This window comes from Vitis riparia, chromosome 3 (genome assembly GCF_004353265.1).
Source record: "Vitis riparia cultivar Riparia Gloire de Montpellier isolate 1030 chromosome 3, EGFV_Vit.rip_1.0, whole genome shotgun sequence".
Lineage (NCBI taxonomy): Eukaryota > Viridiplantae > Streptophyta > Magnoliopsida > Vitales > Vitaceae > Vitis > Vitis riparia.
The window spans coordinates 2,580,846-2,595,493 of NC_048433.1; the positions used below are offsets into that span (position 1 = coordinate 2,580,846).

Consider the following 14,648-nt stretch of genomic DNA (forward strand, 5'->3'; position numbering starts at 1 on the left):
GGGTTAGCCAGACCAAATTGTATCTTGATAAAGATAGAATTCATGTTGTCCAAAAGATTGAGAATAAGAATATGAGAAATTAAAAACAAATTTCAATAAATAGAAAATAGTTTTTAAAACTTTTTTCTGTAATTGTTTTTAAGTTATCGTTTTTAAAAACAAGATAAAAAAAATCAACATTTGGAGAACAACGTTCACCTGCTCCGTATTGTTTTTAAAAACAAAGAAATTACAAAACGTGAAAAAAAAACGGTCGACGGTAGAGATGGTTCATAGTGTTCGGAACGTAGAGACGTGATAACGAAGAGACCCGTCTCTAGGTTAGGGATTTTCATCATGTTTTTCTTCTCTTTAATTATTTCTGTCCCATTTTTTCGGCTTCTACGTGAAGATGTCGTCTCGCTTTGAGGTTTTTCTCTTTTTTGATTTTCTAGGTTTTTCTTCTTCTGTTTTTGCATTTGATTTGTGTTTTTTGTGTATTTTTGTTTGCAATGTTAGAGGAATCTGATTTTTGAGACTTTGAAGGAAAGTTCCTTTGATTTTTAGGTAAGATGTGAGATGGGTTTTTGGTTCTTGGGATGCTACTTTTGTGAAATAGATTGCATGTCTTGGTTTGATTGGAAGTATTGTGTTATTTTATTTGGTTAAAATGCTTGATTTTCAGCACCTGGGTTAATTTCCGAACCTATTTGATTTGGGGGATTTTCTTTTTTGGTAGACTCTGGGCTTGATCAGTGAATCAAATTTGTAAATTGTTGTTTCAGATGCATTATTGTGTGAACTGCACGCTTATCAGCTGAATTGTTCACCCATTGTCTTGGTGTCTTGTGTCTTGTGTATATCTTTTTATTGTTATTGTTATTACGATCTCTCTGTTGGCTAGACTTGGTAACTTTTTGCAGATTACTGAAAGTCTAGAATGACTGATTGATGAACTTTTAATGTAAGACTGCTTGAGTCTACATTCAATTTGTTCTTTGTCAACCCCAACTTTTCAACAAAACTGCCTGGAAACCACAATCGAATTTCAGTTTAACGGAGGAAGATACGGCCTTCAAGATAAACTAAATAATGGCTACTTGCATTGTGGGCTGGGTGAAAATTCCAGCACAGTCGAACGGAATCCAATTCCTCTGCCATGAAAATCAGAGAATGCTTTTGAAGATTTTACTGGGTGGTGCAACACTGCGGACATATATGGAAGTTATTCATCCCCATTTCTTAGTTTCAGTTGAACCCAGAGTTTAGATGGACCATTAGCTAAAGATCAACTACCTCCATTTCCAGTTGTTGCTGGAATCAAGTCCCAACATGAACCAAGGTCTAGTAAACTGGTTGTGTTCTTTCAATTTAATGAGTCCCAGTTAGGTATGCAGGTCTTAGGATCAACTGCTCCAGTAAGTTAGCAACATAGATATACCTAAAAATGTTGGGTCTGTCTTAGAATGTCGATTTCTATTGAAACCCATGTCAATTGTCTGCGACCAATCCTGCAGGTATTCCAGTTCTTGTTCAAAATTAGCTGAACAAACCAATCTTATATCTGCCCAATACTTCATACCCTCATAGATAAAAGTTGGTTCAATTGCCTTAGTTTCTGGTAAAAAATTACAACATCTTGTCCATCAGGCTCTCTAGTCTGTAATTGTTAATTGTTAAGGCATGGTAAACCTGCTGCTCTGTGCAGTAGTGGGTGGCTCTTTTCACGGTTTAGGCCAATATAGAGGGTCCCCATTGAGGCCTTTCTATAACCATTTCTCATATGTTTTAGCCCATCATCACTCAAAAGCCCCCATCCATATCCATAACCCAAAAGATTCAACAATGTAATTATTTTACAGTGGGGGAACATCCTATGATTTCAATGTGTAAGATATCCAATAGAGATGAACCTATAGGATTATTTTACAGTGGGGAAACCCTCTTTACATCAATCACCATATGTAAAAATTATGCAACAGTCTACAAGTCCATAAGGAGGAGAACAGTCCTCCATACTGAGGATTAATCCCTATCTTTTATAAACTAGCTTAAGGTAGTATTATTATACATAACAATTTGTAATTTGCCCTAAATAGCTGCCAGGTTCTTCCATATGTAGCCCTAAGAGTCCCTCTTTAGTTATTCATCCGGCTATATACCTGTACACTCCTATGTATGCTGGTTTACAATAAGGACATATGGAAAATTTCTAACCACAAAATGGTAGTAAAGCATAGCAGAATAAGCAGGTGCTAGGTGTCCTTCACATATGGCAAGTGAGTGTCTTGCTATATTCTATTTGTGCCAGCTATAGATTCATCAAGCACCTATGTGGCTGGTCACAGTGAAGACAGCCATTCTCAATCACAGGATAATGGTGACATAACTGCCTACCCCCTATTCATGGACCAACAACTGATGCAGCAACTTGTCAACAATAAAAGAGGATTAATTGTTTGGGTCTAGTTTGAGCACGTCTACTTTTTTTTTTTTCGAATCTATTGAAAAGACAGTATCGATTAATAGTATGATGTATATATTTTTGGATCCTATTATTTGTATTTTGATTCCATTTTTAACTCTTTATTCATTGACTTAGCTCCTCATACATATTCAATGATATAAATCCTTTGACCTGTAGATACGAATACAATAACTTAACAAAATTTTCTTTCAAGTCCCTTTAAAAAATTGGAACTGATAATCATTAATCATTTCAGTTGTTTGCCTTTTCAGATTGATTAAATTGTTTTTTCTTTCTTTCTTTTTTTTTTTTGATAAGTTAAAAAATTTGGTTTTATATCAATATAAGTTAAATTTATAAAATTTTAATAAAATAAAAATAAAACATTGTTTTTAAAAACAAAACAAATTCTTTCATCCAAACGAGTTTTTTGTTTTTAAAAACTATTTTTTAAAACATCTAGCCAAACACTCTTGTTTTTAAAAAATTCTAAAAAACTGTTTTTTGTTCTCTATTTTAAAACAAGTTTTAAAAAACATTGCCAAACGGGGCCTAAAATAGTTAAGTTTCTTGAATTTTAATTAGGAAAACATATAGTCTGAATAGATATCTTGGAAAAATTATGGGAGCAGTGCATGGTTATTTTTATATTTACTTGTACTTTTTGGTTTGTTTTACATTTTTCCAAGGAGAACCACGATTGCTTTTCTTAGGTAGAATGGCCGAGGAAGAACAAGAAATTAAAATGGCCCTTTTCAGCCACTGTTGATGTGCTGCAGCTGTTTGCATCCGCACCCTTGTTGATTCTTTGTGACGAAATCCTCTTCCTTCCAAGGGCCGCTACCTCCTGTCATTTACCATTCTGGTGAGTTTCTTTGGGCTGATCATGCTGTTTGTCACACACAAAATCTAGCACCAAATTTTTGCGTATGTGTGGCGCTTAGCCACCCCTCTAAGCTAGCCTTCCAACAACCTGCACGAGATTAAATCAAAGAGCCCACATAAGCACACACAAGTTTATAGGGCACCATCCCCCAACTTGTATTTTATTACTATCCCAAATAAGAATACAAGACACAGATTGGCAAAGCTCCCACAATAGCTTCGAGTTCATGTTCTCTCAAGATCTCTCTCTAGATCCCTTTGTATGATTGTGTGAATGTATAAGTACTCAAGGAGGTTCTCCCATTTCCCTTTTATAGAGTGGCTACCACCCACACTTTGTTTGACTAGAACTGCGCATACTAGTTCAACTAGGACTATTCCTCATAGCCCATGGCACCGACCATTCCCACTAGGACTCTGAGTCCTTCTTAGACTACAATTATAATCACAAGGGAAATAAGGACTCCTACTCATTCTCGTGCATTAGGAGTGTCTTCCTTCGGGCATTAGGACTCAATCTCCTACTTTGACTAGGAGTCTCATGTATCAAGAGTCTTTCTCCTCATGCTGCAGTCCATGCATATATATAGATTGTGTCATCCAAGCTCTCCTTTTGGGACCACCTATTAAGTCGTCTCATGTGCTCGACTCGTCCACTTCGCGTGAGCAAAGCTTATGTGTGTCCTGTGCACTTTCCGTGCTTGTGGCTTGTGTGTGCGGCTCCATGCACTTACCCAAGCAACCCTTCAATCTAATGCCACAACCCCTTTGTTATCTTGTTCCTTCTCTAGGGGCTTCCCTTCTGGGCACAAAGTCACCCATGAGCCCTTTGTGTCTCATGGTCTGTGTCGAGTGTCTAACACTGCCCTAGTATTGAGTTGGGCGGAGACTAATTCAAGCAAGAATTTTGAGAAAGAAAGGAGATTTGCAGTTAGAACACTAGAAAGGTGTAGTGCTGATTGGAAGGCAATGTAAGTAGGCTATTATATATTACCGAGCCCCAACTCAGTCCTTGAAACTGTAAACTGATGTTAGGCTTGGTTGGGTGCAAAGCCATGTGCTGCATGGACAAGGACGGGCCTTCAAGAAGTGGCTGAGAAGGTGCTGCATGAAGAGTCAAGGTGGAGCAATGAGCATAGCCACATAGTATATCTGGTCCCCTCTGCAAAGTGGTTTAGTGACAATAGATCCAATCCCATTAGCTGGAAACTGACAACAGATAGTCTGAACAAAGACAAAAATAAACAAAACATGAAGGGAACAATATGTTAACCGATCCAATTGGGTACATATGGGAATTCAAGAGAGTCAGGGTTTTAGAACCTGAAAAGCCACACAATTCACAAGCCATTCAATGCCTACACACAACAATTGAAGCTTCCCCTATGTTGGGCTGCATATCATATGGAGATTAAACCTAACTGAAAGAAAAAAGTAAGTTCTAAAACTTACAATCAATTTTTCAAGGTAGACAAAGATGTGGATCCAAACAAGGAGCATGGCTCCCATACAGTGGGAAGGAACCAAGTTGGATTGAAAAGCATTGAAGATTTTGAGAGCTGGGCACGTTTGCTTTCTGTTCGTAGACCACTATTAATTCATACATTATACCACAATTATTAATTTTCCTTCCGTTTTTTCAGCAGCCAAACACAACTATAAGAGTCAAGGAAACAAAAAAATGAGAAGGAAGTCACCTGTTTGTAAGTGGGGTTTGTGAGCCGATCCAAAAGCTATAGCTCCTGTTGTTAATTGTTCAGAAATTGGTTTCTTATGAAACAAATCCATTGAGACCCCAATACCAAGAAGAGAGAGAGAGGAAGCTATAGCACTATGGCTTGGCTTGAAACCCAACTTAAGTAGAAGTTGGCCTGTTTTCCAATCTGTGTTTCTTTTATTCATCACTGTGTTTGGCCGCTGTGAAAACAGGGGAAAGTAGTACATGGCTTGAAGTACCATATATGAATCTGTGCCGCTTTGGGATGTATACATAACTCATAAAAGCAAACCCTCTTCTGCCTAGAATTTGAAGGAATGAAAAGTGAATGGGGTTTGCTGATTTGGCCTCAATAAGGCCTTCTTTGAAAGCTTATTCATGGTGAGCTGCTTTTTTATGTTGAACTGATTTTATCCACAACTCATTTGGAGGTAATAAGCAATATATTCTCAAGGGAAGACAAGAAAACATGGAGAAAACACCTTCTAAATTCTCATTGTATATGTATTATCAAACTAAACTTGTGTGGATCATTTTTACAAACAAAAAAAAGAGACTTTGATTTCTTTAGAAGGCACATAGTAGTAACTGCTCATTGCTCTCTCCTTGATGGAAGTATGCCAAGGATGAGCAGTTACATGAAGTTAGAGACATGATCAGAGCTCTCTCCAAATCTTTTGCTACACCGCATTGGATGATTGAGATTGCATAGTCCATGAAGATTGAAATGGCAATATGATGGGGCCTTCACTTTCTACCCCAAACTCCTCCTCGGACATTTGCGAAAGCTCTCTGAAGATGTCATTACTGAGATACACCAAATGAATCACAAAGCATCTCCTATCAGTGTTGTACACAACAAAATGGCCCTTGTCTGCCACAGCTGATGTACTACAACAGTCAGCATCCAAAACCAGATCTGTTCTTGGTAGAGAAATTCTCTCCCCTTTCATGGTAGAGCTTCTTAGCACTTACATGGTGTCTTACTCTCTATATTATGGACAGATGGCTTTGAGAAAAAGGAGAAAAAAAAAATTGAAGAGGGAGACAAAAAACACATGTAGAAAATGCTTTGAGGATTCTCACTATATTCTATATATATATTATCAAACTGAATTATGTGGACCATTTACAAAATTTAAGTAGATCTCTTCAGAAGGCACATAATAGTAATGATTCATTGTTCTGTTCTTGGTGGAAGTATGAAGAAGATGAGCAGCTACTGGGAGCTATAGACATGATCAAAGCTCTCTCCAAATCTTTTGCAACTCCTCGTTGGATGAATGAGATCACATAATCCATAAAGACTGAATCACATGGCAATATGATGGGGCCTGCACTTTGTATCCCAAACTCCTCCTCAGACATTTGAAAAAGCTCTCTGAAGATTTCACTATTAAGATAAGCCAAGGGAATCTCAAAGCGTCTTCTGTCAGAGCTGTAAACAACAAAATGACCCTTATCAGCCACTGTTGATGGGCTGCAGCTGTCTGCATCCACACCCCTGTTGATTCTCTGTAATGAAATTCTCTTCCTTCCAAGGGCTGCTACCTTCTGCCACTTCCTTGCCATTCTGATGAGTTTCTTTGGACTGATCATGCTGTCCTAGTCTCAAGTTGGAGGACGAATAGTTCAAGCAAGAATTTTCAGAAAGAAGGGAGATTTGCAGCTAGAACTCTAGAAAGGTGGTGTTGTACTGATTGGAAGGCAATGCAAGTAGGCTATTATACATTACCGAGCCCCAACTCAGTCCTTGAAGCAATAAACTGATGTTAGGCTTGGTTGGGTGCAAAGCCATGTGCTGCATGGACAAGGAGGGGCCTTCAAGAAGTGGCTGATAAGGTGCTACATGAAGAGTCAAGGTGGAGCATTGAGCAAAGCCACACAGCATATCTGGTCCTATCTGCCAGGTGGTTTAGCGACAATAGATCCAATCTGTTTAGCTGGAAACCGACAACAGATAGTCTGAACAAAGACAAAAATAAACAAATCATGGAGGGAACAATATGTTAACGGATCCTTTCCTTTCTTATATCAATTGGGTACATATGGAATTTAAGAGGGTCAGGGTTTTAGAACCTGAAAAGCCACATAATGCACAAGCCATTCGGTGCCTACACACATTGTCTGAAGTTTCCCCTGTGTTGGTCTGCATATGATATGGAGATTAAACCTAACTGAAAGTAAAAAAGGAAGTTCCAAAAATTTACAATCTATTCTTCAAGGTAGAGAAAGACGTAGATCCAAACAAGGAACATAGCTGGCATATGGTGGGAAGGAACCAAGCGGGATTCACAAAGCATGGAAGCTTTTGAGAGCTGGGCATGTTTTCTTACTGTTCATAGACCACTAATTTAAATCATACATTATACCACAAATATTACTTTTCCCCCTGTTTTCTCAGCAGCCAAACACAACTATAAGAGTAAAAGAAACGAAACAAAAAAATAAATAAAAATGAAAAGAAAGTCACCTGTTTGTAAGTGGGGTTTGTGAGTCAAGCCAAGAGCTATGGCTCCTGTTGTTAATTGTTCACAAATTGGTTTCTTATGAGACAAATCCATGGAGACCCTAAAACGAAGAAGTGATATAGGAAGCTATAGCACTATTGCTTACCTTGAAAACCCAACTTACAAAGAAGTTAGTCTGTTTTCATATTTCTGTTTCTTTTATTCATCACTGTGTTTGGCTTCTGGGAAAACAGGGGAAAGTAGTACATGGCCTGTAGTACTCTATATGAATTTGTGCCTCATTTGGATAGCATACACTCATAAAACAAACTCTCTTCTGCCTAGAATTTGAGTAATTGTAAAATCAGATTTTAGAACAAGAAGCAAATGAGGTTTGGCGATTTGGCCTCAATAAGGCCTTCTTTGATAGCTCATTCACACTGAGCTGCTTTTTAATGTTTAACAGATTTTGTCCACCACTCTCTTGGAGGCAATGAGCATTATACTCTCGAGGGAAGACAAAAAAACATGAAGAAGATAGCTTAGAAATTCTCATTTTATAAATATTGTCAAACAAGACTTGTGTGGATCATTTACAAACAAACAAAAAAGAAGGATGATTTCTTTAGAAGGCACATAGTAGTAATTGCTCATTGCTCTGTCCTTGATGGAAGTATGCAGAGGATGAGCAGTTACTTGAACCTATAGACATGATCAAAGCTCTCTCCAAATCTTTTGCTACACCACGTTGGATGAATGAGATTGCATAGTCCATAAAGACTGAATCACATGGCAATATGATGGGGCCTTCACTTTGTACCCCAAACTCCTCCTCAGACATTTGCAAAAGCTGTCTGAAGATTTCATTGTTGAGATACACCAAAGGAATCACAAAGCGTCTCCTATCAGCACTGTAAACAACAAAATGGCCCTTATCTGCCACTGATGATGTACTACAACAGTCAGCATCCAAAACCATATCTGTTCTTGGTAGAGAAATTCTCTTCCTCTTCATGGCAGCTATCTTCTGCCACTTCCTTGCCATCTTGATGAGTTTCTTGGGATTGATCATGGTTATTCACTGAGTAATAAGAGAAAACTTTGAACAAGTGAAGAAAGGAGACTTCAATCTTTGGAATCTCGAATGGTATTGCTGTGTTGTTTGGGATGCAGAATGGAAGAAGGTTAGTTATATAGTAATGAGGACTCAGACAGTAGATAGTTGTATTTTTCATTTTGTGGGGATCCAATGAATGCAAAGCCATGTGCTGGTTGGACCACAAGGCCATTAAGAGGTAGGCAAGTTTGGTTGTATTCTGTGATCAATGAATTCAGAAGTTCATGGCAGCAGATACATCTCCTTTCATTTTGCCAAGTTATCTGCAGACATAGCAGAAGATACATATCTTTACATTTTGCTAAGTGATCTGCAGACACAGTGGCACCATTGAGTTTAGGTGTCTGCTCATTCTAACCACAGAAGTCCATGTATTGGCAAAGGCTCAAGAAAACTAGCACAGACCAATCTAACAATCATATTATTTGGGAAAGGTAAGACGAAACCCTCAAACATTTATGACAAAATGAGTGGTATTCATTTAAAAGTTGTCCTTCCAAGCTGATTGGGGACCACAGTCTGCTTGCCATTAGAAGCCATTTCTCTCACCTTCTACATCAAACGGATTTTTATAATTGCAATAACATTTCTGGAGGTCAGTGAAAGTAGGTGAATACTGCTATAATTCAACCCTGGAGCAAATCTAATCACAATAGCATTGAAAAGAAAAGCAGGGTTTTCCAAGCTATATAGGGGTTATGAGGCTTAACATGGTTCCATTGAACTTTGTGGCGAAGGCTGAGCCAGTGTGAATGAGATATTGCTTTAAAATCCTATTCTAAATTGTTCTACAATCCATGTTTATTCAGATTTCAATGTTTAATTGCCATTGAGTATTCACCATAACATTTTTATGGAGACAACAAAGTTTGAAGATTTCAGAAGGTCTTGCTTAATCTGTTTGGCACTGTCACAAAGTGTGAAGAAAACAAAATGGCCTTTATTAGCCACTGATGTACTACGAGTGCCTGCATCCATATCAGTATTTGTTCTTGGTGAAGAAATTCTTTTCCTCCCAAGGGCTGCTCTTCTCTGCCACTTCCTTTTCATTTTGATGAGCTTCTTGGGGCTTATCATGCTGTCCTACTCTCTAAATTATTGATGGATGTCTCTGAGAAAGAATAGAAAAGAAGATTTTTATCATTTTGAGGCAATACGCAATAATTTAAGAGGGAGACAAGAAACACATGAAGAAAATGCCTTCCGAATTCTCACTATATATATTATCAAACTAAACTTGTGTGGATCATTTACAAAATTTCAGTATGATCTCTTCAGAAGGCACATAATAGTAATGGTTCATTGTTCTGTTCTTGATGGAAGTATGAAGAAGATGAGCAGTTACTCGAAGCTATAGACATGATCAAAGCTCTCTCTAAATCTTTTGCAACTCCTTGTTGGATGAATGAGATCACATAATCCATGAAGACTGAATCGCATGGCAATATGATGGGGCCTGCACTTTGTATCCCAAACTCCTCTTCAGACATTTGGAAAAGCTCTCTGAAGACTTCACTGCCAAGATATGCCAAGGGAATCACAAAGCGTTTTCTGTCAGAGGTGTAAACAACAAAATGGCCCTTATCAGCCACTGTTGACGTGCTGCGGCTGTCTGCATCCACTTCCCTGTTGATTCTTTGTAACAAAATCCTCTTCCTTCCAAGGGCTGCTACCTTCTGCCACTTCCTTGCCATTCTGATGAGTTTCTTTGGGCTGATCATGCTGTCCTAGTCTCAAGTTGGAGGGAGAATAATTGAAGCAAGAATTTTCAGAAAGAAGGGAGATTTGCAGCTAGAACTCTAGAAAGGTGGTGTTGTGCTGATTGGAAGGCAATGCAAGTTGGCTATTATATATTACTGAGCCCCAATTCAGTCCCTGAAACTGTAAAATGATGTTAGGTTTGGTTGGGTGCAAAGCCATGTGCCGCATGGACAAGGAGGGGCCTTCAAGAAGTGGCAGAGAAGGTGCTGCATGAAGAGTCAAGGTGGAGCAATGAGCAAAGCCACTCAGTATATTTGGTCCTATCTGCCAAGTGTATTAGTGACAACAAATCCAATCCCTTTAGCTGGCAACCGACAACAGATAGTCTGAACAAAGACGGAAAAATAAACAAATCATGGAGGGAACAATATGTTAACTGATCCTTTGCTTTCTTATATCAATTGGGTACATATGGAATTTAGGAGGGTCAGGGTTTTAGAACCTGAAAAGCCACATAATGTACAAGCCACTCATTGCCTATACACAGTGACTGAAGTTTCGCCCATGTTGGGTTGCATATGATATGGAGATCAAACTTAACTGAAAGAAAAAAGGAAGTTCTAAAAATTTACAATCTATTTTTCAAGGTAGAGAAAGATGTAGATCCAAACAAGGAACATGGCTTGCACACAGTGGAAAGGAACCAAGTGGGATTTACAAAGCATGGAAGATTTTGAGATCTGGGCATGTTTGCTTGCTGTTCAAAGGCCACTAATTTAATTCATACATGATACCACAAGTATTACTTTTCCCCCTGTTTTCTCAGCAGCCAAACACAATTATAAGAGTAAAAGAAACAAAAAAAGAAAGAAACAAAGAAACAAAGAAAGAAAGAAAGTCACCTGTTTGTAAGTGGGGTTTGTGAGCCAAGCCAGGAGCTATAGCTCCTGTTGTGAACTTGTTCAGAAATTGGTTTCTTATGAGACAAATCCATTAAGACCCCAAAACCAAGACGAGAGAGAGGAAGCTATAGCAGCACTATTGCTTGGCTTGAAAACCCATCTTACAAAGAAGTTAGTCTGTTTTCATATTTCTGTTTCTTTTATTCATCACTGTGTTTGAATGCTGTGAAAACAGGGGAAAGTAGTACATGGCTTCTAGGTCCATATATGAATGTGTGCCTCATTTGTATGTTATATACTCATGAAAGCAAACCCTCTTTCTGCCTAGAATTTGAAGAATTGTAAAAATCAGATTTTAGAACAAAAAGCAAAAGGTTTGGCGATCTGGCCTGAATCAGGCCTTCTTTGAAAGCTCATTCACTTTGGGCTGCTTTTCTATGTTTAACAGATTTTGTCCACAACTCATTTGGAGGCAATAAGCAATATATGTTAAAGGGGAGACAAGAAACATGAAGAAAATGCCTTGGAAATTCTCATTATATGTATATTATCAAAATAAACTTGTGTCGATCATTTACATAAAAAAAAAAAGTATGATTTCTTCAGAAGGCATGTAGTAGTAATGGCTCGTTGCTCTGTCCTTGATGGAAGTATGCAGAGGCTGAGCAGTTACTTGAAGTTATAGACATGATCAGAGCTCTCTCCAAATCTTTTGCTACACCGTGGTGGATGAATGAGATTGCATAGTCCATAAAAACTGAATCACAAGGCAATATGATGGGGCCTTCACTTTGTACCCCAAACTCCTCCTCAGACATTTGCAAAAGCTGTCTGAAGATTTCATTGTTGAGATACACCAAAGGAATCACAAAGCGTCTCCTATCAGCACTGTAAACAACAAAATGGCCCTTATCTGCCACCGATGATGTACTACAACAGTCAGCATCCAAAACCATATCTGTTCTTGGTAGAGAAATTCTCTTCCTCTTCATGGCAGCTATCTTCTGCCACTTCCTTGCCATCTTGATGAGTTTCTTGGGATTGATCATGGTTATTCACTGAGTAATAAGAGAAAACTTTGAACAAGTGAAGAAAGGAGACTTCAATCTTTGGAATCTCGAATGGTATTGCTGTGTTGTTTGGGATGCAGAATGGAAGAAGGTTAGTTATATAGTAATGAGGACTCAGACAGTAGATAGTTGTATTTTTCATTTTGTGGGGATCCAATGAATGCAAAGCCATGTGCTGGTTGGACCACAAGGCCATTAAGAGGTAGGCAAGTTTGGTTGTATTCTGTGATAAATGAATTCAGAAGTTCAAGGCAGCAGATACATCTCCTTTCATTTTGCCAAGTTATCTGCAGACATAGCAGAAGATACATATCTTTACATTTTGCTAAGTGATCTGCAGACACAGTGGTGCCATTGAGTTTAGGTGTCTGCTCATTCTAACCACAGAAGTCCATGTATTGACTAAGGCACAAGAAAACTATCACCGATCAATCTAACAATCATATTATTTGGGAAAAGGTAAGATGGAACCCTCAAACATTTATGAAAAAATGAGTGGTATCCGTTAAAAGCTGTCTTTCCAAGCTGATTGTGGACGACAGTCTGGTTGTCATTAGAAGCCATTGCTCTCACCATATACACCTAATGGATTGTTATAATTGCGTTTATATTTCTGCAGGCCAGTGAACGTTGGTAAAATACTGCTAAAATTCAACCCTGGAGCAAATCTAATCATAATTGCATTGTCAAGAAACGCAGGGTTTCCCACACTATGTAGAGTCATCAGGCTTAACATGTTTCCATTGACCTTTGTGGAGAAGGCTGAGCCACTGTGAATGAGAGATTGCTTTAAAAGCCTATTCTAAATTGCTTTATGATCCGAGTTTATTCAGATTTTAATGTTCAATGGCCATGAGATGGAGACACAAAATTTTGAAGGTTACAGGTGGTCTTGCTTAATCAGTTTGTGCACTTTCACATAAGATGGGCCTCAATAGGACACAACTACAACCGATTCTTAGAAGAAATCCGGAGGACTGATCTGAATCAGAACATGGGTTTATGGCAATTCTCCAAAGATTAGATAAATTAATGCTCTTAATTTGAACTGAACTATTATTCATAATAAAGGTCACCAGGAAGATGATGTATATCATGTGCCACCCTGACTGTAATTACTTTATGAAGGAAGATAAACAAGGAAAAATCTTGGCAATTGTCAAAGAATGTATCACTATATTAATTGTGTGGATCATTACAAATTACAGTTAATAGCCACAAACAAGTAAATGTTGGCTTATATGTTCTTGATGGGAAGACGATTGTGAGCAGCGACTGGTAGCAAGGGAGAAGATCAAGGCTTTCTCCATATCTTTAGCTACCCCTCGTTGGATGAGTGGGAGTATGTACTGCATGAAGACTGAATCACAAGGCAATGTTATAGGCCCATCACTTTGCAGTCCAAACTCCTCCTCAGACATCTTAAAGAGCTCTCTGAAGATGTTATTGCTGAGATACACCAGGGGAATCATAAACCGCCTCTTATCAGTGGTGTATACAACAAAATGGCCTTTATCAGCCACTGATGTGCTACAAGTGCCTGCATCCATATCAGCATCAGTTCTTGGTGAAGAAATTCTTTTCCTCCCAAGGGCTGCTCTTCTCTGCCACTTCCTTGCCATTTTGATGAGCTTCTTGGGGCTTATCATGTTGTCTAACCCTGTATTATGGATGGATGACTTTGAGAAAAAAGAGAACAGAAGACTTGGATCTTAGAGCTCTGAGAAGACTTTGCTGTGCTGAATGGAAGGCAATGGAAATTAGTTATATATTCACAAGGTTTGAGACACTGCATTTATTGTAGCTTTCTTCATGTTGGGGTTCATCCGTTGCAAAACCATGTGATGAGCTATATTTTTGAAAAACAAATGCTTGGTGACCGAGTATTTTTATGTCGCAAATCAGAATATCAAGGTGCAGACAAGGGATGATATCTCATCCTATCTAGTATGTGGTTTAACGACACATCATGTCCAATTTAGCTGGCAGCTAATGAGTCATAGGAGTCTTTATCAAGCACCAGAACAAAGATAAACTGGTGGGCTCTTAAGAACTAATTCATTGGAGAGCCACCGTTAGCTTTGCAGGGTGAAAATGCATGTGCTGCATGGACATGAAGGGACCTTGAAGGACTGGTTGCATTCGGTGGTGCTCTTGCTTGGAGAGCCAAGGTGGAGCATAGCTGAATGGTTTAATGGAACCGATAGTAGATGGTCTATACAAAATGACAGAAACTTAAATAGATAGAAGCAGAAAATATATTCCACCAGGCAGGTAGGAACCGATATATTCTGTGGCTACGCTCCATCTTGACCCTTCCAAGCAGCTGGACATAGATAATCCTTGAAGGCCCCTCATTG

The 14,648-nt window shown here is 38.6% G+C and overlaps 5 protein-coding genes across 5 annotated transcripts; all 5 read right to left on the minus strand.

The window, feature by feature from the left end:
- Positions 1–6,200: 6,200 nt before the first annotated feature.
- On the minus strand, positions 6,201–6,620 carry LOC117911598 (auxin-responsive protein SAUR64-like). Its single transcript, XM_034826002.1, has one exon. It carries the CDS (start codon positions 6,618–6,620, stop codon positions 6,201–6,203), a length of 420 nt encoding a protein of 139 aa, XP_034681893.1.
- Positions 6,621–7,384: 764 nt separating this feature from the next.
- On the minus strand, positions 7,385–8,730 carry LOC117911841 (auxin-responsive protein SAUR68-like). The gene has a single exon (XM_034826262.1). The coding sequence runs from the start codon at positions 8,568–8,570 to the stop codon at positions 8,124–8,126; it is 447 nt and encodes a 148-aa protein (XP_034682153.1). The 5' UTR covers positions 8,571–8,730; the 3' UTR covers positions 7,385–8,123.
- A 1,036-nt stretch (positions 8,731–9,766) lies between these two features.
- LOC117911844 (auxin-responsive protein SAUR64-like) lies at positions 9,767–10,799 on the minus strand. The gene has a single exon (XM_034826266.1). It carries the CDS (start codon positions 10,334–10,336, stop codon positions 9,890–9,892), a length of 447 nt encoding a protein of 148 aa, XP_034682157.1. The 5' UTR covers positions 10,337–10,799; the 3' UTR covers positions 9,767–9,889.
- An 869-nt stretch (positions 10,800–11,668) lies between these two features.
- Positions 11,669–12,440, minus strand: LOC117911842 (auxin-responsive protein SAUR68-like). Its single transcript, XM_034826264.1, has one exon. It carries the CDS (start codon positions 12,265–12,267, stop codon positions 11,821–11,823), a length of 447 nt encoding a protein of 148 aa, XP_034682155.1. The 5' UTR covers positions 12,268–12,440; the 3' UTR covers positions 11,669–11,820.
- Positions 12,441–13,437: 997 nt separating this feature from the next.
- Positions 13,438–14,336, minus strand: LOC117911845 (auxin-responsive protein SAUR64-like). Its single transcript, XM_034826267.1, has one exon. It carries the CDS (start codon positions 13,935–13,937, stop codon positions 13,497–13,499), a length of 441 nt encoding a protein of 146 aa, XP_034682158.1. The 5' UTR covers positions 13,938–14,336; the 3' UTR covers positions 13,438–13,496.
- Positions 14,337–14,648: the final 312 nt, after the last annotated feature.

Bases quoted from the DNA above. Each gene is read 5' to 3' on its own strand.
- LOC117911598 (XM_034826002.1), bottom strand. From the start codon at position 6,620: ATGGCAAGGAAGTGGCAGAAGGTAGCAGCCCTTGGAAGGAAGAGAATT.
- LOC117911841 (XM_034826262.1), bottom strand. From the start codon at position 8,570: ATGATCAATCCCAAGAAACTCATCAAGATGGCAAGGAAGTGGCAGAAG.
- LOC117911844 (XM_034826266.1), bottom strand. From the start codon at position 10,336: ATGATCAGCCCAAAGAAACTCATCAGAATGGCAAGGAAGTGGCAGAAG.
- LOC117911842 (XM_034826264.1), bottom strand. From the start codon at position 12,267: ATGATCAATCCCAAGAAACTCATCAAGATGGCAAGGAAGTGGCAGAAG.
- LOC117911845 (XM_034826267.1), bottom strand. From the start codon at position 13,937: ATGATAAGCCCCAAGAAGCTCATCAAAATGGCAAGGAAGTGGCAGAGA.